The sequence below is a fragment of the Polypterus senegalus genome, chromosome 10 (assembly GCF_016835505.1).
Source record: "Polypterus senegalus isolate Bchr_013 chromosome 10, ASM1683550v1, whole genome shotgun sequence".
NCBI classification, from domain to species: domain Eukaryota; kingdom Metazoa; phylum Chordata; class Cladistia; order Polypteriformes; family Polypteridae; genus Polypterus; species Polypterus senegalus.
In genome coordinates, this window is record NC_053163.1 from 176724611 (window position 1) to 176750753 (window position 26143).

Sequence of the window (26143 nt, forward strand, 5' to 3'; positions counted from 1 at the left end):
TCAATTTCAATTGTTGCCATTAGGTTACAGGTTTCCATGGACAAAAGGCAACGGGTTGAAATACTCTTTATTGCCAACTACTATTAATCATATAAATAAGTTAAACTTTAACAAACATCCATAGGCCTAAATCATGCAATGAACAATCGTCCATCAAGCCTAAATGTTGGTTTAATTTTTATGCGTAATATGTTTTATTTAATGTTTCACCATAAGTGCAAGGGTAATAAACCAAAAAGTAAAGACAACTCGACAATTGCACTATGACCATAACAGATAGAAGCTGATGCATTACAACACGTTCACAGTGGATTGTGGGTAGTCTGAACGCACACAGCATAACGTTCACTCTGCTGTTAGTCTAGTTCAGGGGTGGCAAACTCCAGGCCTGGAGTGCCGCAGTGGTTACAGGTTTTCATTCTAACCCTTTTCCTAATCAGTGACCAATTTTCACTGCTAATTAACTTTTTCCCCATCACTTTAATAGCTCTGTCAAAAGAGTTCAGCCCTCTGAATTTGATTCCTTTCTTCACTAAATGACAGCCAAGTAGAAATGAGATGTGAAACGAGCTAACAGATGACCAGCTAAAATGGGGCTTCAAACTCAACCAATTTCACTCCAATCACTTTCTTAATGAGAAGCCAATTCTTGCAGTTAATTAAACCCGTTATTTAATTCCATGGCTTGTTGCAGCTCCCATTCTGCTACCGCACACATTTCGAAAACTGTTGTTTTTCTGTTCTTTCTAAGAGCACCGTCAAAATGTTTTGGTGACCTGAAAGATCAACCTTACCAAGACCATCACCTCTCTTTAATTTCAGATATTGAGTAATGGGCACAGGGGAGCTGGTCATGTGGTGGCTTGTTTTGTGTCTCATTATTGTTTGGCTGCCAATTAAAGAAAAAGAAACAACTATGGGGCCTGAGTCAAGTTAATTAAAAGAACTAATCAGCAGCAAAATCAGGTCACTAATTAAGAAGATGGTAAGAATGAAAACGTACAGCCACTGCGGCACTCGAGGCCTGGAGTTTGCCACCGTGAAGCCAAGGTCAACTAAACATGGACGCTCCACTGTGTGATTGCGCTGTGCGTGTTTGAACTACCCATAAGCCATCACAAATGTGTTGTATTGTGTTAGCTTTTGTACGTTGCGGTCACCACATAATTCTCAATTAACTTTACTTCTTGATATACCTTTGTGTTTTGCGCACTACTATATTTTATCATATGTACTAATTTCATGTCGATGACTGTGTTGTTTGTTGATGTGCTTTAAATGTTATGTTAAGGTCTCTGTGTAAAACCTCCTGACAGAAAAAAAACTTCCCTCTTGGGACAATAAAATTGAATTGCATTGCATTGAATTGAATATACATACACATTTTCTTCAAGACCATGTAAGCTATGCGCAAAAAGACAATGGGAGTTTCGTTTAATAAAATTATCTGTGAATGTAGCCGTAAAACAGGCTCTTCTTTTCATGATCTCCAATGTATTTCTACTGCTGTGATATATCCGTAATCCTTCTCCCTTAAGTATGCTTATCATTTAAATAATTTGTCCAGTGGTTTACTCGCCTGGGAACGTCAGGAAATTCTACAGCGCTGCGGTACAGATAAGGTGGCTACAATATCATGATATCGCAACACATCCGTCACCGAGAAAAACGAATTGGTTGTTCACAAGATTGTTTTCAAATGCTTCATATTTGGGTATATTGGCTTCTGGTACTGTGAAAATAAGTGAATACAGTAAAACTTAACTGAAAAAGGTGATCGGTTATCAAACCACAAGGTGGCAGTGCCAAGTCACGGCAGACGTGAACATCCGAGAAACATCGAGACTCTGTGGGAACATCCGGTCTTTAGCTCTCTAAGATTGTGTCTACTTAAGTGCCTGTTGACTTTTAAAATTTTTTTTTTCAAATTCACTTATAACTCCAGCAGCTTTAATTCGTAATGTGAAGGTATTCGTGCTGTCTACTTTATTTTCTTCAGGAGCTTGGATTTGTAAGACCCGCCAGGGGCTTTGCGAAAGGCGTCAGGCAAGTTTCTAGTCCGCTGTGGCGCGCGCAACTTGCCGCGCGGCTCAATCATGGACACGAAGATGTCTGGCAAGAGTTTTCGAGTTAGCGATGGAGATTGGATTTGCCCCGATAAAAAGTAAGAGGCTGTATTTAACCACTTTGGTATTTCTGAAGATGGTAATTTTTATCAATATTACACGTTTTTGTATTATCATTTGCAACCCATCGCAGCTTTACAGGCTTAATCGTTAGCTGCTGCACGACAGGCCTGCCTTTCTTTATTATTCAGGAACTCGTTTACTTATTCGTTTGTATGCACGTGTTGCAGTATTTTGATATAATTGACTGACTTTTCTGATAAAAAACGATAATGCTTGGCCTAGCCATGTATGCTTTAGTAGAACATTTATCAGATTTTATTTTTTTTATAATGATCAAAACGTTCCTTTCTTACCGGGGCACGGAGAACGTCGTTCGCGGTGAATATGGCAATATTGAACTTCTAGTACTAGATTTTACAGCATTCAGTTTTACAAATGTATACTTGTATACATTAAAATGTATCCTTAGGAGTATCTTCCAGTATCCTCTGGTCCCATATGAGGTCGAGAAAACTTCAGTCAGTGACACATTGAAATATTGCTTCCGTTGTCCTTTTTCAGAGTTACTAAGGATCATCTCCAGATACAGTACTTCTCCAGCTGTGTAATTTAAGTCATGTTATTTTCTAACCCGCTTAATCCTGATTAAAGTTGCTGGTGGTGGTGGAGCCTATCCCAGCTGACATAGAGTGCAAGGCACGAGCAAACCTTAGACAGGGCATCAGTCCGACCCACAACAAACATACCCCAGGATCAATTTAGAGTCGCCAAGCCACCTTAATGCATGTCTTTGGTCAGAAGGAGAAATTGGAGCACCCAGAAGTTACCCACACAAACACATGGAGAACATGCAAACACCACACACAGGAAGGACCAGGAATGTGAACCCTGGTCGCCTTACCATGAGGCAGTAAATAGATAGATAGATACTTTATTAATCCCAACGGGTAATTCACATAATCCAGCATCAGTATACTGATACAAAAAAAAAAACAATATTAAATAGTAATAAAAATTAAAAAGAATAAAATAAAAAAGCAGACAATAACTTTGAGTAATGTTAGCATTTACTCCCCCGGGTGGAATTGAAGAGTGGAGCAGGATGGTGACAACAGTCTGTCACTGAAGCTACTCCTCTGCCTGGTAATGACACTGTTCAGTGGATTCTTCATGATTGACAGGAGTTTGCTAAATGCCCGTCACTCTGCCACAGATGTTAAACTGTCCAACTTTACTTCTACAATAGAGCCTGCCTTCTTAACAAGTTTGTCCAGGCGTGAGGCGTCTTTCATCTTTATGCTGCCACCCCAGCACACCACCGCGTAGAAGAGGGCACTCGCCACAACCGTCTGGTAGAACATCTGCAGCATCTTATTGCAGATGTTGAAGGATGCCAACCTTCTCAGAAAGTATAGTCTGCTCTGACCTTTCTTACATAGAGCATCAGTATTGGCAGTCCAGTCCAATTTGTCATCCAGCTGCACTCCCAGGTATTTATAGGTCTGCACCCTCTGCACACAGTCACCTCTGATGATCACAGGGTCCAGGAGGGGCCTGGGCCTCCTAAAATCCACCACCAGTTCCTTGGTTTTGCTGGTGTTAAGGTGTAATTGGTTTGAGTCGCACCATTTAACAAAGTCTGTACTCCTCCTCCTGTCCACCCCTGATGCAGCCCACAATAGCAGTGTCATCAGCGAACTTTTGCACGTGACAGGACTCCGAGTCATATTGGAAGTCTGATGTATATAGATTGAACAGGACCGGAGAAAGTACAGTCCCCTGCGGCGCCCCTGTGTTGCTGACCACAATGTCAGACCTGCAGTTCCCAAGACGCACATATTGAGGTCTGTCTGTAAGATAGTCCACGATCCATGCCACCAGGTGTGAGTCTACTCCCATCTCAGTCATCTTGTCTCCAAGGAGCAGAGGTTGGATGGTGTTGAAGGCGCTAGAGAAGTCCAAAAACATAATTCTTACAGCACCACTGCCTCTGTCCAGGTGGGAGAGGGATCGGTGTAGCATGTAGATGATGGCATCCTCCGCTCCCACCTTCTCCTGGTATGCGAACTGCAGAGGGTCGAGGGCGTGGCGGACCTGTGGCCTCAGGTGGTGAAGCAGCAGCCGCTCCATGGTCTTCATCAGATGTGACGTCAGAGCAACAGGCCGGAAGTCATTCAGCTCACTAGGATGTGATACCTTTGGGACAGGAGTGATACAAGATGTTTTCCAAAGCCTTGGGACTCTCCCCTGTTCCAGGCTCAGGTTGAAGATGCGCTGTAGAGGACTCCCCAGTTCCAACGCACAGGCCTTCAGCAGTCGTGGCGATACACCATCTGGACCTGCTGCTTTGCTGGCACGAAGTTTTCTCAGCTCTCTGCTCACATGGGCTGCTGTAATTGTGGGTGGGGATGTCTCACCTATGCTGGTATCAGCAGAAGGATGGTTGGAGGATGCAGTACTCCGAGGTGAGAGTGGGTTAGGGTGATCAAACCTATTAAAGAAGTTCATTTGGTTTGCTCTCTCCACGTCTGTCTCTGGCGGCACCCCGCTTCGAGCTGCAGCCAGTGATAATCTTCATCCCATCCCACACTTCCTGTACTGCTCTTTCGCCGCCCTGAGCTGGACTCAGAGTTCCTTCTGCATGCGCTTGAGCTTTAAACCTTTAAAAGCCCTTTTCTTCTGGTTCAAAAGGCCTTTGATGTCACTTGTAATCCATGGCTTGTTGTTAGCATAGCAGTAAGCATCAGTATGCCCAGAAAAAAAAAAAAAATAGACCACCCTGACCACTAGAAAAGCTTGGTCCAAAAACCAAATCAGACCAGACATGAACTACAGAGACTCTGGTACAAAAATATTGAGAATGCCTTGTGAAAATTAAACAATAAAATGAACAAATGGATAAAAATCAGTTGAAAACCTTTTTAATCAAGATCTGTTGGATGATTGATGTAAAAACGAGTTTCAGTGTTCCTGTCCAAGATCTGAACTTTTGAACAGTTTTTGTCTAAAGATCCTGTTGAAATGATGTGAGTCTCTGGGCTAAGCAATTTTTCAGTCCAGATCTGCTTTGTGTATTACTCCTGTTTTATGCTTTGAAATATTTAATGGATTTCTTAATCCAGATGTTACTTTTTGGAGAATATTAAGTGTGAAGATTGTAATGCATGAAAGTTGAAATAAAAAAAAGGAAAGAAGCAAATATATTGCGTGTAATATAAGAAATGTATATTTTAATTGTGTTATTAGATGTGAAAAGAAACTGTTCATTTTGAAAGACCTGTTGCTTGCACCTTCATAAGACGAAAGTTAGTAAGTAGGACAAGCTGAACAAGTTTGAGCAAAAATATTTATTAGCAGAATGAAATTTAAAAAAGAGATCATCTTGAAGGTAGAGAGGAAGGCCTGAAACTTTGACATCATTAGTAAACTGGTGTAAGAGTATTGTTTAATATTACAAATATTTTGTATTTAATCTTTTATTTTTGCATTTTATTTCTTTGCTTTAATAAATAAGATCATATCTTTTAATAATAATTTACTCAAAATTCTTAACCTTTTGCTGTTGTCAGAGGTACGGGGGGCGGTCAACTTAGGGATTTTATTGAAGGGTTAAACAGGTTAAAGATTGTTTATAAGGCAATGGGTACCAAGAGGTGACCAAACTTATAAACGTCTTAACACCAGATGCTAGGACAAAAGATCTGTAACTGCAGGGTGAACAGTAACGGGCCCCAAGGACACCATTGTGTCCAAATTTCACTCTCCATACCCTGGGAAAGAGAGGTGGGTATCCCTCCAGGCCCAGATCTAGACAACTGGTAGATAGTATGGACACTTCCTTATAGGTATGCTTTGACCCAGGGGTCGCCAACTCAGGTCCTGAAAGACCATCGTAGCTGCAGGTTTTCATTCTAACCCTTTTCTTAATGAGCAACCTTTTTTTTCTTCTAATTAACCTCTTTTGAACTAATTTTAATTGACCTGCTTTTGAAGACCCAGACCCCTTGTTTTTTTTTATCCTTAATTAGTAGCCAGACAATAATGAGATACAAAATGTGCCACAACAACTGGTGTCCATCACACAATATCTGAAAATAAAAAAGAAAGGTGAAGGTCTGTCTCAGGAATGTTGATCAGCTCAGGTCCACAAAACATCTTAACGGTGCTCAATGAAAAGAGAAAATCGACAGTTTTGTAAATGCCTGCTAATGGACGATGAGAGCAGCAACAAGCCACAGAATTAAAGAATGGGCTTAATTAACCACAAGAATCGGCACCAAATTAAGTAGCTGGTTGGAGTGAAATTGGTTGGAGTTTGAGGCCCTGACTTAGTTGGTCTTCTGTTGGCTCACTCACTTCAAATTTCTTTTTGGGTGACATTTAAGGAAAGAAATGACGCAATTCAGAGGAATGATGAAAAAAGTCAGGGGAACAAATGTTAAAAGTCAATTAAAATGAATTCACAAGAAGTTAATTAGCAGCACAAACAGGGTACTGATTAAATAAAGGGTCAGAATGAAAACCTGCAGCCACGGTGGTCCTACGGGATTGGTGTTGGTCACCCCTGCTTTAACAAGCAAAGTGAATTAACTATCCTAAAATCATAAGTGTTACTCAAGCAACAATTTAATGTCTTACTTCATCACCAGTTTATTAAATATGTGCAGATTTTGTTGCAATAGCATGGAATGTATTGAACATATGGCTGTAACTGTTACCGTTGCATTAACTAAGGTTTTTAGACAAAAAACATAGTATGAGTTTAGAGAAATGTTATGTACTTTACTACTATGAGACAAACTACCAAGAACATAAAAATGTAGTGATTAAATTCAGAGTCCTCATAAAACTCTTTATCCATAAAATAATATTTAGTAATCATATTCCAAATTATAGTCTTGTTATTGATAGGTTTAACATAATATGCATCATACTGGTATATTAAAAAACAGGAGAGCCAAAAGGCTGTTTAATTTTATTTACTCTGTACTTGCATAGTAATGTTGATCAATGAAATTTGCCATAGTGTTTTTCACAGTGAAAATGTTGTTTGCTGATTTTCCTGGAAATTTGCTTTGTGGCTGGCTTAGGAAATATTCCCAGAATCTGTTATTAAAACTATGAGGTGTAAGCCTTAGTGAATTTATGCTTCCTGACTGCAAAAAATGCTACTGTTCTGATAACTTAATTCTATTTATTTTGTCTCAGGGTGGCACCCTGGTGCGGTCATTAGCACTGCTACCTCACAGTTCAGGCTCTCATAAGGCCAATATTACTGGCAGATTATGAATATTGCATTTTTCAAATTCTTAGATTCCATACTTCCTTCCATTGTACTAATCACGGTGTTGATAGTCCTTGTTGAGAACTTTTTTTCAGAAGTGAATTTTCAGAGATCTTGTTTTCCACTTGTAAGAACGCATTTAGACAGTTCATATTTTTTTGAATGAGAAAGATTGTGTTTGTTAAATCTCCCTGAAAAGATGGTGTTAGACTTTGATAATATTCAACATAAAGATATTCCAGGAAAAGTGACATTTGTTGTATACATAATGGAGTTTAAAGCTATTGGCTGCAATATGTTTATTCATCTTTGATTAACATGACACCACCACTAAGCCTTTTAATATACATTTTCTAGGTTGTAAACTTCAGTTGTTTACAGGTCATGTTTATTCGGGGTAATACACTGAAAACAGAAGTATTTTCAATTGTCCCAACTGTTATTACTTGTAGAGCATAAACTTGAACAAGGGAGAAATCATTCAGTCCACTGTATTTAATTGACGTGCTAAAGCTAAGTTGTCCCAGTATCCATATTTTCTTTTTTAGTTTTCAAAGTTTCTGCCTAACATTCATGATTACATAGTTTTTTCTTTGTTTAAAGAAGTGCTTACTCTGTTCAGTCTTCAATCACATTAATTTCACAAGGTTCCCACTTTTTCAGTATTTTGCTGGATGAACTTTATTCAATGCCTTAGAGAATTTTAAAAATCATTATTAGATCCCCAAACATTGTTCCTTGCTCAAGACTGAAGAGGTTTAATTCTGTAGTGTCGGTGGAGTACATGCCTTTTATTCATGGGATGTACATAGTTGCATTCTTCTGCACAGCATCTTGTCTTTTACAGCCTTTTTTTGGGTACCAAAATGATATCACCCAGATATGGCAATACTAGCATATTATAAGTTATATACAAAAATGTCCTATTGATTTAGTTTTAACAGTGTTTAAAATTTAACAATGCTTTATTTGCCTTTTTCTTAATGTTTCTGCACTTTACCTAGATGATGAGAATTTTCTGGCAAATCCAGAATCCTTTTTGGAGGTTTCTATAAAACCATGTTATCTACAGTATCTTATGTTTAGCCTGTGTGTAACACTTTGCACTGTTGTAGTTTCAATTGAAAAAAGAAAATTTGTTTTCCTTATTTTATTGCAGTGCTTTTATTATTATTTTTACTAACTTCTAGAAACTTAACTTGTTCTCCTAAAGGTGTGGAAATGTGAACTTTGCTAGAAGAACAAACTGCAACAGATGTGGGAGGGGTAAGTGCTTTTTTTTCTCTATCTAGTATTTTACATTTTATAAGAAGAAATTGATGTATTTAAGCATAGTTTCTAGTCACTTTTTAATTAAGTATTTAATTACAACTTTTATACAGGGGCTTCTAGGGATACGACACAGTTTTGTTCCTACAATAGTGATGTAACCCGATTTTGGTGTAAATCGAAACGCACCCTAGCCTAAGTCACTTACCTATCCTAACACATTTGCAAAATCATAATCTAGATCATAAACACACAACTAAGCCACAGAAAAGGAAAAGGATATAAATATATTGTACTGTACACTGTACTGTAGTAACAGAAAAAATGAGTGTAAAAAAAAAAATCCTTTTATTCCTTCTTATCTCTTTACAATGTGTAATTTCACTTCCACTGTGATGGCTTTCCTCTTCTTCAAAGTGCTACCATCTGAAGACTCTGACTTTCATTTAGGAGACATAAGGACCACAAAGTCGCCACACAAACGGAGCACTTCCTCTGCACACAACCAAACTAGTTCGCCAGCTCCCTCACTCATACGCTGCATTACTGCCTATTCTTCCGCTGCGCGTAACCTTACTAGTTCGCCCACGTAGTCTGTAAGTACGACGCTAACGGCATAAGCCGAAACATTCTTGTCTCAGTTTTTTTTTTTTTTACGTTTTTATGGGAGTGAGCGTTTTAGATCAAGTCGTTGTAACCCGAGGACTCCCTGTATTGTATTCCATGTAGTAGCAAAGCAGATGAGTTCATTTGGAATGTTAATGTAAAAGTAACATTTCCTTTTCTGAGGCCCTTATCTGTTCCTGTTTCACTGTAATTTTATTTGGATTTTCAACCAGTGAAAATAATACAAGTAGTACACTATCAAGCTGACTTACTAATCTTACATCATACTTTTTAAAAGATAGTTATTACTATGTCTGTTTTAACATGTTACTTACTGATAGAAGTAGTTAGGGATGTGATGGACCATTAACATTTATTATTGTTAGGCAGACTACACACAGACAGTGGGTGAATTTGGATACAAACTCGGCCTCGTAATACTGTGAGACAGCAGTTCTAACCATTTTGTCGCCATAACACACTATGTCAAGTTTATAATTGGAACTGTCTTTTTCAGTTATTTGCTAAGTATAGTCTGCTTTTGTTGCAAACACCTAAAATTAAGCAGATTTGTTCATAGTTGAATTGCCCAATTACATTTGCTTGTTATGCTATAAACAAACAATCTTAAAAATATTTTTGATCTTTGCTTAACAGTGTAGTTTATTTCTTTTTACATATGTATTATAACTAAAGCAGAATACTTTAGTATGGTCAAAGAGTAGTGACTAGGAGAAAGTGATTACTTCACCAAGGCAGAACTGAATTTTGGGTAACTGTCTTAAACTATAATTTCACAGTACTTTGTACAAGTGACAAAAATGAACTTTTAAAATATAAGGATGCGGAACCTTTTCTGCATTAGCCAAAATATACAGATGAGAACCTTCCAAAAAGTAAAAGATCAGGAATAAAAAGAGAGAGGAAATTAAGACTACTTTTTTCATGAGCCTCAGGACAGATGGTGACTGCTGGTGCACATATGGAAAAATTAAAATCATACCTGATGTGGACAGCTGACTGTTCTGCAAAGAAGGGGACTTAACTGCTCCTGATGTGTATAGTGACAAGTCTTTTTTCTTTTACTGATGGAAAATTTCCAGATCCATTGTTCATAGTTTTGTGGAGACATTCTTGTATTTTTCCAAATTAAACTGAAGCAAGTGATCAAAGCTAGAAGGACTAAATGACAACATTAGAATAGGTTTGTTTATTAATCTTGTTAGGCACATCACCACATTACTTAGCACTGATGCCTTACAGTTCCCATTTAAGTGCTATATGTCATAGTTTTAAAGTTTATTGAAAGTGGATTGATGGCATTTTTTAGAGCATTAGTACAATCTTGATAAGAACAGTCCATTCATCCCAACAAAGCTTGCAAATCCAGTTCACATAATTCTTCTGAAATAACATCAGGTCTAGTGAAAATGATACTGTCTACCATATTGCAGGTTGCTTACTCCATGTGTCTATGGTTTTCTGTGTAAATAAAAACTTTTTAATGTCCTTTTTTTTTTTTTTTTGGCTTTAACTGAAAACACATGGCACTTTTTTCATCTTTCTTCATAATTCATTCCCTGTAGTCTTGGAATCAGCCCAGTAGCTCTTCTCTTGACTCTTTCCAGCGCTGCTATGTCATTTTTGTAGTCTGGAGATCAAAATTGTACACAGTACAAGCAAGGCCTCATAAGTACATTATAAAGCTTGGGCTTAACCTCCATGGACTTGTACTCCACGCATCATGTTATATAATCTCGCATTCTGTTAGCCGTCTTAATGGCTTCTGAACACTGCCTGGTAGTGGATAGTATCAAGACCACTATGTTTCCTAAATCCTTCTCTTAAGTTGTACTTTCAATTTTCAGACCTCCCATTGTGTATTCAAACTTAATAGTGTTACTTCCTATGTGTAATGTTTTACTTACATTAAATTTCATGTGCCACAATTCTGCCCAAACTTGTGTGCTATCCAAGTCACAATGTAGTGATTTGACAGATTCTAGATTATCTGCCAGTCCACCTAACTTGGTTTCATCTGCAAAATTATCTAGCTTGCTACTTATATTCCTATCCTTATCTTTTATCTACAGTATACATATGAAAGGCAAAGCCCCCTCTGACTCATCACTAATTCTTCCACTTTCCATATAGGTGGGAAGCTGAAATTTCACATGCTCTTTCCTTATAGTGTACTTAAAAAAGGTATGTTTCATATCCTGTTGAAACCCCCAAGTTTTGTAAACAGGTGTACCTCCTAAACTGTATATATAGATATGGGAAACCCCTCCTCACTATTTCTGTGACTTCCAGTATACATAGGAAGCCCAAATTTCCCATGCTCATCCTTTACACTGTACTTACAAACTTTAAGTATGTTTCATTTCGCGCCGTGCCCCGTAACAGACTTTTCAAAAATAGCGTCGTCTTTTTGGCGGTTCTCACCATTATGTCGTAGGGAACTTTCGAAACTGACCTCTCCTTTTGGCGGTTTCATTCCTTATTTCCATTAACAGTGGGTTTATTTCATAGCAGAGATGCACAAGGACTGCCCCTGGTCCCCCTTCTTTTTTCCGCACGGCCGCTGTCCGCGCGTCTACCACGTGGTTGGCTCCCTGCCTAAATACACTAACGACATACCGCGCTCATGTGCCTCCTCACTCGCTTCCTTTCTTTCCTCAGCTGTTTGTCGTGCTCACTGCTCCCTTCTTCTTTACTCCACCGCTTCAAGCCTGTTATTGTTCACCTTGCTTCATGTCTTCCTGCTGGTGACTCCTGCCTTTTCATTTAGCTTCTTCACACTCTTAAACCTCCGGTCATGCCTCTGCATACTCTACTTTTGAAGGTAGGTGCACCGATTATGTTACTATGAAACTTACAACCATCAAAACTTTGTAACAGCACCAGGCTTCAGATCAAATCTCTGCACAAGAACCTCATTGAGGCAACTGGCCTCACTGGAACTGGCTCAGGGGAGTATTTATTTCTCGCATCCCTCTCATACCCTCTGACCTCCCATTCCAATTGGAATGCCTCCAATTTCCAGTAAGGGTCTGCTTCGCTATGACAATAAATAAGTCACAGACTCCAAAAAAGGTTGGCATTGACTTGACACAAGATTCCTTCTCACATGGCCAACTGTACGTTGCATGCTCAAGAGTAATCTCAGCAGACAGCTTGGTCATTTTACAGCCTGAGGGCAGAACTGCAAACATTGTTTACAAAGAGATCCTTACATCCTAAAAATGTGCATTTCTCATGCACCACATTTACAATCATAAATGAAACTCTTTACAATAATCAAATTCACTCTCAATGCTAAAATAAGCCTTCGACAATTGAATTGACAGTCATGTTACTGTAAATTATTTTTAAAATGTTTCCTTTCCTTTTTCATAACTTCTTTAGCACAGTACTTCAAAGCTGCGAAGCGCAGGTATTTTGCTAGTATCTATCTATCTGTCTGTCTGTCTGTATGTATGTATGTATGTATATGTATGTATGTATGTATATGTGTGTATATATGTATGTGTGTATATATGTATGTGTGTGTGTGTATGTCTTATTCTGCTGGAAGCCTGTTTACTTGTAATTCCCTAGCAACCAGCCTTTCCTGTTTTCTGCAGATGAGGCTGTGTACTTCCTTAGATGAATGTACTTAATATCTTTGTGTCTCCGACCCACTTTTTGGATTGCATTTGCCATCATAATTTGACAGCTGTCACACTTAATTTTTTCCATAACAAACTTATCTAAAGCAAAGTTTAATTAAAAAAAAAAAAAAAGTACTGCTCCTTTTCGTGAAAACTACAACAAAATAACAGCATCTGATTTCCTAAGCTTTACAGTAAACTTTTTTTTTCTTTTTGTGGTCATCTAATTTATTGATCACCAATCAAGACATTTGTAGTGAAAATCTGCCAATTTAGATTGTGAGTGTCGCTAGTTATTTATGTATTTGCTAGTTGTGACCCAGTTTGAATGTGTTCTGATCTGTTCTCTTTAAATTTTCTAATATTGTTCTTTTGGATGTTTTAGATTATTGTTCCTATTTGTGAATGCCACTGTATTGTTGAAGCATGAGGGCATAAAGTCTGATTGCAGAGTGTGCATCCTCTTGTATTTGATTTTTTACAACAGAAAAAGGCTAAATTCTCAATTAGCTTAATTTTCATTTTTTCACTCATGATAAATTTGATTTTTTATTTTATATTTTTTTATAGAATTGGGATTTTCGGAAATAGTTTGCACTACTTTTGTAATCATTGTTATACATCCAAAACCTCAACATCACTCTCTAACCAATCCGAGTTCTTATTTTTGTTAACATGTTGATACAGTCAAAGGAACTCTGTTTCTTGCTATCATGTGCTGATGAATTTGTAGACATCCTGCACTGAAACAATGTGAAGTAGCGAGCACAAGCCATCTAATGCACATGCAGAGTACTTTCAGGATAGTTATCTGTACACACCTATATTAGATTTAGATCACTTAAAAAATTAACATGAATAGTCAAGCAAAAAGAAATAAATCAGATTTGGTAGAAGTCAGAATTGATTTCACCGTTAGCTGCTTTGTGAACATAGCTTTAAAAACCTCGAAGAATAGCTTATTTTATGTTCAACAACATTGAAAAAAGTTAAATGTGGGCTAGTGCTAAATATGGGTTATACTATATTTAACTTTGCCTTAATCACTGCATTTTTGCCCACATAAAAAAATGTACAAACTGTAATCTGCTAGTGCAGGTATACATATTATAGTTTGTCTTAGAATAATCAAGCAAAATGTTATTCTTTACTGGAATGCTTGTTGTGATCTTTTATTTCAGATTTAACATGTCAATTTCTTGCTCAGATGATCCCTTTTGTTATCTTAAAACAGTTAGTCTGGTTGGGTTTTGTATCCATTCCTCTTCACAGCACAAATTCTGCAGTAGTTGCTTATCCAAGTTCAAGTATGGTTGTGTTTTATTTTTTTATTTTTATTTTTTTAGAAAAAACAACTGAAGCAAAGATGATGAAGGCTGGAGGTACAGAAATTGGAAAGACTCTTGCGGAAAAGAGCCGTGGTCTTTTCAGTGCTAATGACTGGCAGTGTAAAACGTAATTTTTTTGGTTTTTTTGTTTTGCAACTGTACTTCCTAAAATGTTAAGTTTGTTAGACAGTTCAACCAAAACTTTATATTTTTTATAGTTCTATGCTGGTGGTTGTTTTCAAGTTCTATTTACTGTACATAGTTGGGTCTTTCCAGTAACTCATGCAATCTTTTATATAGATAAAATCATATTACAGTAGAGCTAGAATGTTTGTGAAAACTTTGGAATAGACTAGAATTCTCTATTTCTGCATATATACAGGCACCAGGTATCTTCAATATTGAACCTTTTCACAATATTCTAATTTTCCGAGATACTAAGTTTGGGACTTTCATTAGTTATCAGTTATAATCATCAAAATTAAAAGAAATAAACATTTGAAATACATCAGTCTGTGTGTAATGAATGAATCTAATATACAAGTTTCACTTTTTGAATGGAATTATTGAAATAAATCAACTTTGTCATGATATTTTAATTTTATGACCGGCACCTGTATGTAGAACCTAATGAGATAAATGACACAAAAACATTATAGTTGTTGATTTATTTATGTGGGAAATGATCTAATGCTTCATTTTTGTTTGTGAAAAAGTATGTGAATCTTTGCTTTCAGTAACTGGTTTAATCCCCATTTGTGCCAATAACTAAATGTTTCCAGTAACTGTTGATCAACCCAGCACAATGGCTTGGTAGAATTTTAGCCCATTCCTCCTGGCAGAACTGTTTTACTTTGGGGTTGTTGGTGGACTTTCTTGAATGAAGTGCTGACTTGTTTAATGTCATTGTCTGGTTACCTGACCAACTTTCTCTTGATTTTAAATTCATGGATGGATGCCCCTTTTTCTTTAGAATTTGCTACGCCAATTAAAAATTAATAGTTTTATCTATGATGGTGCTATATAAATAAAATTTATTATTATTATTATTTAATCTGTCCATAGAACATTATTGCAGTAGTTGTATATCTGTGCGGTCTTTAGCAAGCTTTAGATGGAGAGTAGTGGCTTTCAATTTGTAACCCTGCCATGCACCCCATTATTGTTGATTATTCTCATGAACAATAATGTTAGCCAGTGCAAGAGAGAACTTTAGATCCTTAGACTTTACGCTGCGGTTCTTTGTGACTGCCTGGAATATTTGCACACCTTTATTTTTGAAGTCATCCTTGTTGGTTGACCACTCCTATGATGTTGAATTTACTCTGTTAGTACACAGCCTGAGAGTGGTTTGGCGAACTAAAAACTCTTTACCCTTTTCCAGCCTGGTGAATATCAAAAACATTTTTTCTGAGGTCCCCAGAAATCATCTTTGATTAAGCCATGACACACTTTCAAACGCCTGTGTGGGGAAGCTCAGATATTAATATTGAAGACCTAGATTTTTTTTTCTTTAAGTAGGACAGGCCCTCCCATACACGCACCTGACTGATTGAAACAGCAGATTCTAATTTTCTCTTCAAATGAACTGATAATCCTTGAGGTTCACATAGTGTTCCACAATCAATTATTGTTTCATTTGTTTAACTGGGCTCTCTAACTAGTTTTAGCGACTTACATAAACATTTGATCTTGTTTAGGTCATGTTTATGCAGAAATAATGAACTTGTTAGCATTTTCTCTGACTTTCTAGCACCAAGATATTTGTCATTTCTTTCCAGATGTTTGTTTTTTCTATTCTCAAATTCTCAATTTTTCCCAAAATTCCATGCCAGCAAAGCAAAATATTTGTAAAGCTAGTTAATGGGGCAGTGTTTGTTCGCTTGTGAAAGTGCTATGTAACACTGAAATACACACAAACATAAAATGATTAAATAAAAATTAACAATGTCTTTTAATGTTAAATAGTCCTTTTTACACATGGAAAACCACCTTTAATTAATTTACTTAGTTGGCTGAGACTTTGGTACAGAACTGTTATGTTTAGCTTTATTGTTATTTTCTTAAAGCCAACTAAGTTTAGGTTTGTTTGAAACAGATTTTGCCATATTGTTAAAATTATTGAATTTAAAACGGTACAGAATTGTACCCTGTAAATATGACAATAATATGAGTATTTTTACTTTTTAGTTAACATCTGCATTGTAGAATAAACTGTGCTATACTCTCACTTATTTCTTCTCTGATAAACACTTTGTTGTGACCAAAAGGTCTGTTTAGAAAAGCTCTCTTATCTGAGATGAGCAGTCACTCCAAGCGACCATATAAAACTGATAATGCCTGTACTATACTTGTTCAAGGTATGTAAATATTAATTTTATTTTTCTTCTAGCTGTGGTAATGTGAATTGGGCTAGAAGATCAGAATGCAATATGTGTAACACCCCTAAGTATGCTAAACTTGAAGAGAGAACAGGTAAAATAATATTTTTTGTTTCTTTTTGGAATCATTAAATATGTGTTTTGTTATAAAGTCATGAATGAGTTTGAGACATGAAAGACAGTCCTGGTGGTTTTATCTGGTGCATAAGCTGTGTCATGCTCTTAAATGTAAATTTGATTTTTGTGATTTTTATATACTATAAACTAGAAAGCTTATAGTGCAAGCTACTGTGAAAGATATTGATTGTCACTGACTTAACAGTTTTATCAGACATAATAAAATGTCAAATGTGTCACAACTTGATGAAGCTTTATACAATGTAAATCTGAGATAAGGTTTTCATAAACTATATTATATTTTGGCATATTGCTAGACTAACTTTAAAGGAATACACCATCAAAAAAAATATTTTTTTATTTGTTACTTACCTCATGTACTTTGTAGTGGTGGCTCAGAAAACTTCTTACTTGTCATAGAATGCATTGTGCATTGTGGCCAAAGCTAGACAATGTTGCATAATGGGAAAAACGTCCATGTTGCTTAATCTACATGTCTTTTATACAGTTGCTTTCTCAAAATGTACAAACCAAGCTCTTTTTTGCTAAAAACCTGTTAGTTACTTCTGGATTTATTGGACTGTTCATGAAAAGTAAACCCAAAGAATTGCAGAAAAGCCTTGAAGATAGGACTCTTGACCAGTAAATGATAGGGCTAGGTGGGTCTTCAAGTCAAAGTCACTCTCCATGCAAAAACCTGAAAAATTTCCTTTTAATTGAACCCTTGCCTTTAAGAATATTGCCCAGAGTCTCTGCAAATGGATGAAGTCATGTCTTGTTCTGTGCTCACTAGGCAGTGGTGATATCAGCACGAGAGAAAGAAAGAAACAAGCTGTACTTTTATTGTTTCAAGAGGTTATCAAATGTGAGCAGCAGTCTTAACAAGCAATTTAGTGGACAAGTGGTGCACTTTTCACACACAATTAATCAATACTGTATTTAGTACTACATGTAGTATTATAGTATTACATGCAGTATTATAGTGCTACATACTATAGGGTGGTCCAGTTCTAATTATGCAATTTTCATTATGCTATAACATATGAAGTTTATTACATAGAAAATCACGGACCATCGAGAAGTGTGCGAACGGACGACATGAAGAATCGCCTTCGCGCCAAACTGGAATTGTCCCCCCATAAATCAAAGTCATCCAGACAATCTGGATCTACATAATTAGTTCTGAACCACCCTATATGAACATTTGGGAAACTGAGGAACTGTTACTTAAGTTACATTCATTTTATGAACATTTAGTATATTATTAATATGCGGCTAGGCCCAAAACACACACTATAGATAGATAACACATTTAACTAATAATATTAAATGTTCTTCACATCAGAATATAATTTAAACAAGACTTAAACAAGAGTTTTTTTAGTAAAATAAAAAATACCACAGCTTTAGGCAATGTATGTAGTTGAGTTGGACAAACCTATAAAGTTCTTGAAGATTTAGAACGCTGTTAAATCCTTACAAGGTACGAAAGCTGCAGACCCAGTTCTCCCTTAAATAAAAGGTGTGCTTTAGTTGCATTGAGAAATCAAAAAACAATCACCTACTTTCTGCATTACTTCACTCAGTGAATAAACATCTGAAATTATAGAATTGATAGCCTTTGGTATTCCCAGTCATTAGCCTTTGATATATTTAGTCACTGGCAGGCAGTGTGGTGTAGTAGCCAAGGCTTTGGACTTCAAACCCTGAGGTTTTGGGTGTAAATCCCGCTGCTGGCACTGTTTGACCCTGAGCAAGTCACTTGACCTGCCGGTGCTCCAATTGGTAAACCAAAACAAATGTAACAATCTGTCATAGTAACAAAATCTATCATAAATTTTGGAAATTGTCTTGGATAAAGGTGTTAGCCAAATAAGTAAATGTAAATTTCCTACTGAATAAAATTGGTGTTGAGCCCTGTAGGTTATATGGGTTTTTTTTTTTTTTCTCTAGTATCCGATATTATAGTACATTCTTAAGTTGTTTAAAGTAGATTTTTACGGGCTGGGTGTTTCCAGTTGGTCTGGAAATCTTAGAAACCATATTACCATGATCATTTAGGATGGTTGTTCCACCAGGAATAATTCTCGGGACAGTAATAGATTATGGATGTTTCAGAGTGTATAAGGCCTTTGACAGGAAGAACAACATATTTCTAGTATAGTATAGTCTGAGCAAAGGACAAAGTTATTATGCTTGCATTTATTCTTATCGTAGGTAAAGTTATGAAATTTTTTAGAGGTAGATTTCCTGGGTATGAAGAATTTTTAAATCTTCACTTTGTTTTCAGTTGATTTGAACACCCTGTAGACGTTACCTTTAATCAGATGTTGTGTCAACTCACCCATTTTCTCTGCTGCCTCATGTCTCGTAACTAATGACACAATATAAGCATGTACCATTAATCTGACTCCATTTTGTTGTGTTTGGTCTATTAAACCAATTTTTTATGGTATACATTAATTATAAGTTTCTGTAATATTTGAGTTAGCTTGACTTGTTATCGTTTGCAAGGATTTGGTTTCTATTCTCCTAGAAAGCTATTTGACTAAGGCTAGTAGTCAATTTTTACCAATAACCTCAGAATTTAAGGCTGTTTAACTAGCTTGTGCTCTATGGTGTCTTGTGAAAGTATTCAACCTCCTTGGTGTTTGTCCTGTTTTGTGGCATTACAGTATGGAATTAAAATGGATTTTCTTTTAGATTTTATTGTCCAAATTGTTAAAGTGGAATGAAAATATGATGCTGTGTATGTATGTGTAAAAAATTGTGAATACATATGTCCACCTCCATCTGTATTGCTGATTCCCTCTATGTATTTAAGTGTGAGTATCTGTCAAATTGATGAAGGGGGAAAAAACTTTGCTGTGCTATATTTTATACTCTTGGTTAATTTGTTTAATTGCATTAGTGACTGTAATCTATAATTGTAAATGTACATGTTGTTACATCAGTTCTGACAATCCACTTTTGTTACCTGACCTATTAACACTTGCTGAACAAACAGGTCCTTGCCTAATGTTACTCAACTGTTTACCTCATTTGTAAGTTGCTTTGGTTAAAAGCATCTGCTAAGCAAATGTAAATGTACTTTCACAAAACACTGTATAATAAAACCTATGTTAAGTAGTGAGCTTAGCGTGTTTTACATAAATTTTGCATAACAACCTCAAAGGCTCCACACCATTCTTTTATATCTGTGTGTTTTTTTTAGAATAAAACCTAAGAGGCTGGGCAGTTTAACAGGAATATTCAGGCTGCGAACCTTGAAGGCTGATTAGTGTGGGGCTTTTTTTTTTCAGATAAAGGGGCTAAAATGTTTCAGCATTAATTACAGTGATAGCAGGTAGATAACCAGTACAATAATTTATGATTTTTTAATAATACTGTAAATTCAAAATTATGTACAGTAGCAAAATAGAATAAATGGGATAAATAAGGAATACCAGAAATGTACACACAGCATGCTGGAAGATAGAAATACTAATCTTCCCTTCAGCATTACAGAATGTTTCTTTATATACCCTGAAAAGCTAAAGTTAGTCAGAGATCAAAGCTTCAACCAAAGACAAAATGTGTGGCCGTAAAATATTCAAAAGGAATGACACCAAGAGATGCAAAGAAAGGGAGGAAGATGCTTACACTTCAGATATCGTAAAACCCACAGTTTTATCTTGGGGAAAGTATCCCTTGGATCTGCTTCATTAAAATGTCTAATTATAGAAAGATTTTGCAGAACTATAAAGACAGAAACATACCCTTCTGAAAATTTAAAAAGATTTACCAGAACAGTAGCATTACTTTAAGACTAAGTATGCTTGCAAAGATACATTTGCCATAGAAATTCTTCAGTTAATTCCAGTGATCTAAGAAGATATAAAACTGTTTGACTGAAGTGATGAAAAATTGTGATCTTGGCAAGAGGGCCCATGGTATCTTTGAAGTATAACAGTTCTTGCGAGATAAAAAGAATCTTTTACTTCCCTGTAGACAGCAGTTTGTTGCTGATGCAGATGTAATTTCCTTATGTCACATGCTTCTATAAAAGCAATAACAAATCAGAACTCCATAATTTCAGTTGTGACTTGATGTTGTTTATTAATGAAAAATAAAAGAATCTTCCATTTAAAATATTGAATGCTTTGAGATGAATGGCAGTTTTTTAGGAATTAGGTTTAATTACAGTAGTTTCTGTGTTTACTTTCCTTATCACCTTTTTTGTTTCAGTAAAGTGTAAATTACAAATTAAAACCACCAGCTTTGTGTTTTAATCATAGGTTATGGTGGTGGATTCAATGAGAGGGAGAACGTTGAATATATTGAACGTGAGGAATCTGATGGAGAATATGATGAGGTAAACATGTCTTGTTTAAATGATTTCCTTTAAAATCTGTTATTACATTATTCATTTAAAGTTGAGTTGGAGAAACTACTTAGAAACATGTTTTTGTCAGTTCCAGCTTAGGAAGTGATGCAGTATTCATTGATTAAACACTTGTAGTATTATTGATATTATTATTATTGATATGGCCTTTTTTACTTAGAGTTAAAAATGTAAAAAAGCAAGTACAGTAGTATGGTGTAAACACAATGAAACACAGCACTCTAACCTCCGCTGACTCAGACAGCAATATGACCATGGTTCTTCATATAAAGTAACCATTCTTAACAGATTCTGAAAAATTTGGAACAGATTCTCATAAAGAACATTTTTGTTTCCGCTATGGGATAATGTGTGGTGTTTAATGAGATGGATTTTTGTATTTGATCAAAACTATTCTTTGTGCAACCTGATTGGTTTAGTATTTTACAACAGATTCTGATTCATCTTGGACCTTCAGCCAACCCATTACCACCTCCTTTTTATCATCATAAAATTGCTATTACGTATGAATTTCTTCTGATTCCGAAAAAGAAAATAATCACAGGGGGTTGGGTCTGGACCATATGGTGGATCTTTAACCTCTCTGGATGCACATTCCCTGATAGTAGCCTTTGATTTCAGAGATTTGTGGTATGGTGTGTTGTCATAAAGAAGTAACACTCCTGCTGACAGTTTCATGTGATGCTTCTAATTGACGGGCTCATGTAATGACTTCATTGTGGAAGCATAGGTTTCTCCAGTGGTGGTTTACTTATGTAGCATGAATTCTAACAGCAGAACATCATTAGAAAACTGTTGACATGACCTTCACATCTGACTGCTGCACACAAAATTGATTGCTGGCCAGGGACACCTTATGCTTCCATTGCTAGGACTTTTGTATGGTTTCAGGGTCATTTTGGTGAACCCACCTTTCATCTCCAGTAACAATCTGTATGGAAAAAGTAAGTAGAATTTTCTCCAAGAATGTTTTCAAGACTTTTTTCCTGGCAACATGTTTTCTGATCTGATGTTGGCATTCAGGGAACCCATCAGGAACTGATCTTTGACCTCATCAAATGAGTATTGATTGCTGAAACTTTGCCACCTGAAATGTCAGTGTTATGGGCTAGAACATTAACCTTGACGCAACAATTTTTCATAATCATGGCCAACATTTTTTTGGCACATTTTCTGTTAAGATGACAGGAGGCCCCTTTGTTGGAGTCATCTTTAATCAACTCCCGGCCCCTTTTAAATTGCTTGGCCCAAAACTTATAGTACAGAGGTGAATCCTCACCATACACAACATTCAATCTCTTATTGATTTTTTTTGCCTTCATCCCTTCCTTTGTAAGGAATTTAATGACAGAATGATGGCTCTAAAGCTGTTAATTTCTTCAAAGATTGGCAGGTCCATCCTCTCTCTTTGGGTGCTCGTTATGAAATGACCTCAAACTGCACGTGTGGCATGCTAAGACATGTTCGGATCTTTAACAAAATACATGATACTCAGATAAATCATTGAACACCCCTAGTTTTAGATACTAAGTATCTGTTTTTAATAAAAAAACAACTTTGATCTTTCAATAATAGAGTAAACTCTCTATTCTCTTTCTCTTCTTTGAGATGAAATTTTCACTACAGTCTTAATTAACAGCATTATTTTGAAGTGAAATTGATGTGTTTAACACTTATTCTAGTAAGTCATTATTTTTCTTGGAATATTTTATTGTGGCACTCACTAAATTGAGAACATTTTATAAAATTCCAGTGGATTACCATCTGAGCCTGTAGCAACACAAATGGGTCCTCAAGCTTTCCTAAAAGAAGAGTATTGAGCAGTGGTATTTGTATTTTGTTAAAGTATCCATTATCTTAAACCACATTGTAAGGAATGTGACAATTTATAACATTTCCTTAATTTGTGTGTCATTTCTTTTAATTTTATTTCATGCCTCCCTGCCAATACACTGTGATTGTGTTCTGAGAGTCTCATAGTCGAAGCATCAATTGAAAATTGCACAGCCAACCTTAAAACTTTTTCCTGTTTTTCTTTAAAATTCAAGTTTGGTAGGAAGAAGAAAAAATATCGTGGAAAAAATATTGGTTCAGCAGCGGTCTCGGAAGAAAAATCACAAGAAGGTGAAGTAGAGGAGGAAGATGAGGAGGATGATGAAGAAGAGGATGGTGATCTTTCAAAGTACAAACTGGATGATGTAAGAAGTACATTTATAGATACCACTTAATGTGTACCTATATTTCTAAAAGTAAAGTATTAATTAGATGTGTGTATATTTTATTTGAAATTTGTGATATTTCTGTACTCCTCTAAAAGATTATTTACAGAGGTTATGTTAAAGAAAAAAAAATTGGCCCTTTGGTATCCAAGCCCAAAAATGTTTACTTGGACATATCTTTGTATTTTTTAGTGTAATTTAGAAATATTTTACTCTGTAATCAGTTGATTTTTGGAATCCTCTGATTTAGCATCAATTAAGGAATTCAAGCAATGTAAGCTGAGGCAACGTAAAAGTGAAACTTATGTAGGGGAAAAGGGTGGGTGCGGGAAAGATCATGGTCTATCTTCTGATTGGCATAACTACTTGCCAATATGCACTCTAACTTGCAGAAAAATATAAGCGTAAATTAGCTTCTTATTTGGGTCGGCGAGCCCTGTAAATTTCACCCAACACAATTTATGTTACTGATCTTTATATATTTTCTATTTATCAAAGTAACAGTTAAATCAGGGAAAGCAATATTAGTCCTGATTGTTTCTCAGCATTACGTATTGTAATTAATTGTTGTATGGGAAACCCCATTGATACATGCCAGCTTTTAGTCTGGCATTCAATGTTCTGTCAGCTAAAGCTTTTGCCCAAGATCTTGGATCCTGAAAAAAAATATAGCTGTCTAGCCTTTTAACCCATGGCTTTTGTACTTGAAAGCAAATAATATTTGCTTGGGGTTAGGAGGAAGAGGTGGTAATACCAGTTGATCAGAGATACTGGGCCCATGCAGTAACGATTAAAAAAAGTATATGTGCAAAAAATTTGAGGAAATTTGAAAACGCATTTAAACATAAAACACAAACATACAAATTTGTGCATGCAAAATGAAACCTGTTGGTATATTAGTGTCTTAAAGGCATTTTAAGTATATTGCTCAGTGAGTAAGTGTACTTCAGCCAGATTGGTAAGTCAGGTGTAAAGAGGTAGAGAGTAAAAGATAAAGCCTTATCTTGTGCCGTATTTGCTTGGCAGTTTTTGTGTGAGTGAGAAAGAAAAATAAAAGTTGTTGTACTTTCATTGGTTAAAGAGATGTTAATACTTGCTGTTACATCTTTAAGCAGCGTAGCATTAACAAGAAGTTTGAAAGGTAATAGACATTCCTGAATGCATGATTAATCATTAGTTAGTAGAAAAAAAGATCTTTATGTACTAGTATCTACTGAAACCATCAGACTTTTTATTTATAGCATAAGACCTTTTGGATATACCACCCACTCCTTTATAGAATGCTTTACTGTGCACTGATTGTTCCTGCCTTACACCCTATGATTTGAAAGACATTAACATCCAATTGTGATTGGCACTTTCAGGGCTTGAAGTCCAGTTCAGTTTAGTCAATGTGGTGATCCCAAAAATGATAAGCATAATGTTATTTAACTAACAAGTTCTTTTTAGATGAAATACTGAAAGGTAGCAGAGCACTTTTATCAAGCTATTCTCAGAAGTGAGAGTGTTTATATTATGCTTATTTAATCAAAATTGCCTTATGCAGTATGTATAACTATAATCAGATGGTGTTCTGTGATTGAAATACAGAGATTGTAATGAAGATACATTTTATAGGTAACAGTGTTCTTCTAAGCCAGACACTGGTTACTTGAGGCCTAAAACAGTTAATTAATTAGAACAAAGATGGTAGTATCCTTAAGCAAAGACAATGATGTCAAATTCTCAGAGTAGTTAGAAATGTTTTCAAGATGTATTGCTCATTATGCTCTTACCTAACCTTAAAGTTTTGTATTTTTGTTCAATTTTATTCAATACAAAACTACATTACAGGATGAGGATGAGGAAGAGGAAGATGAAGATGATGAAGATGCTGATCTTTCTAAATATGATCTGGATGCCAGTGATGATGAAAAAAAAGCAAAACCAATTAAAAAGAGTGGCTCGAAATCTGGATCTTCACGTTCTCGCTCATCATCCAGATCTTCTCACTCCACTTCAGGGTCCAGGTCCAGGTAAAAGGGTACAGGTCAAGGGTAACTCCGGGACAAATGTCAGTATCAGTTTAGTGTTTTTTTTTTTTTTTGTTTGTTTGGTTTTGTTTATGTATTTTTTTTCATTGCTGACTGTTTGCATAATACATCATGCATTTAAAATATACTGGTTGTTTTTTGCCCTCCGGCCATTTAATAAGATATCTAGCATTGCTTCATTTAAGAGCCTGTTTTTATCATGCATTTTTTTCTAAATCGCCTGATTAAAATTTTTGTACAGTTTTTTAAAATGTTAAAATACATTTTAAATATTAGTTAATGGTAGATTAGAATCAGTATTTAATATATGGATTCATGTCTGTCTGTATTAAATGCAGATTCTAAATTCATCATTGACAGTTGATGACTCAAACAATTTAGTTTTTGTTTATAAAGAAAGATGCATTTTTTACTTAGCTTCTTTGTGTATTTAAGCTTCATTGTTGCCTGTAACTTTGATTTAATTCAGTCAAGTATTTTGGTAATTAAATTCTAAAAAATAGAATAAAAACACCAAATTGGGAGAAACACAAAGTACCTGGTGTCTTGTACAGGACATTAGGGGTAAGGTTTAAAAATGACAAGAGCTTATTTTGGTTGAGGCTTAATAATAATACATTTTATTTATATAGCGCCTTTCCCATGCTCAAGGCACTTCACAGAGTTTAAGAATGAACGGCAGGGTATACAGTATATAGCATTGTACAAACCAGATAAATAATTTAAGAAGCTTAAGACCG

The 26143-nt window shown here is 35.9% G+C and overlaps 1 protein-coding gene across 1 annotated transcript in view; it reads left to right on the top strand.

The window, feature by feature from the left end:
* The first annotated feature begins 1882 nt into the window (after positions 1-1882).
* zranb2 (zinc finger, RAN-binding domain containing 2) overlaps positions 1883-26143 on the top strand; it is a 28709-nt gene continuing 4448 nt past the window's right edge. The window contains exons 1-7 of the mRNA XM_039767829.1: positions 1883-2164; positions 8627-8679; positions 14288-14396; positions 16662-16744; positions 21045-21121; positions 23200-23349; positions 25204-25385. Of these exons, the coding sequence (XP_039623763.1) occupies positions 2097-2164; positions 8627-8679; positions 14288-14396; positions 16662-16744; positions 21045-21121; positions 23200-23349; positions 25204-25385 (722 nt within the window). The 5' untranslated portion in view covers positions 1883-2096. The remainder of the gene's footprint in view (positions 2165-8626; positions 8680-14287; positions 14397-16661; positions 16745-21044; positions 21122-23199; positions 23350-25203; positions 25386-26143) is intronic.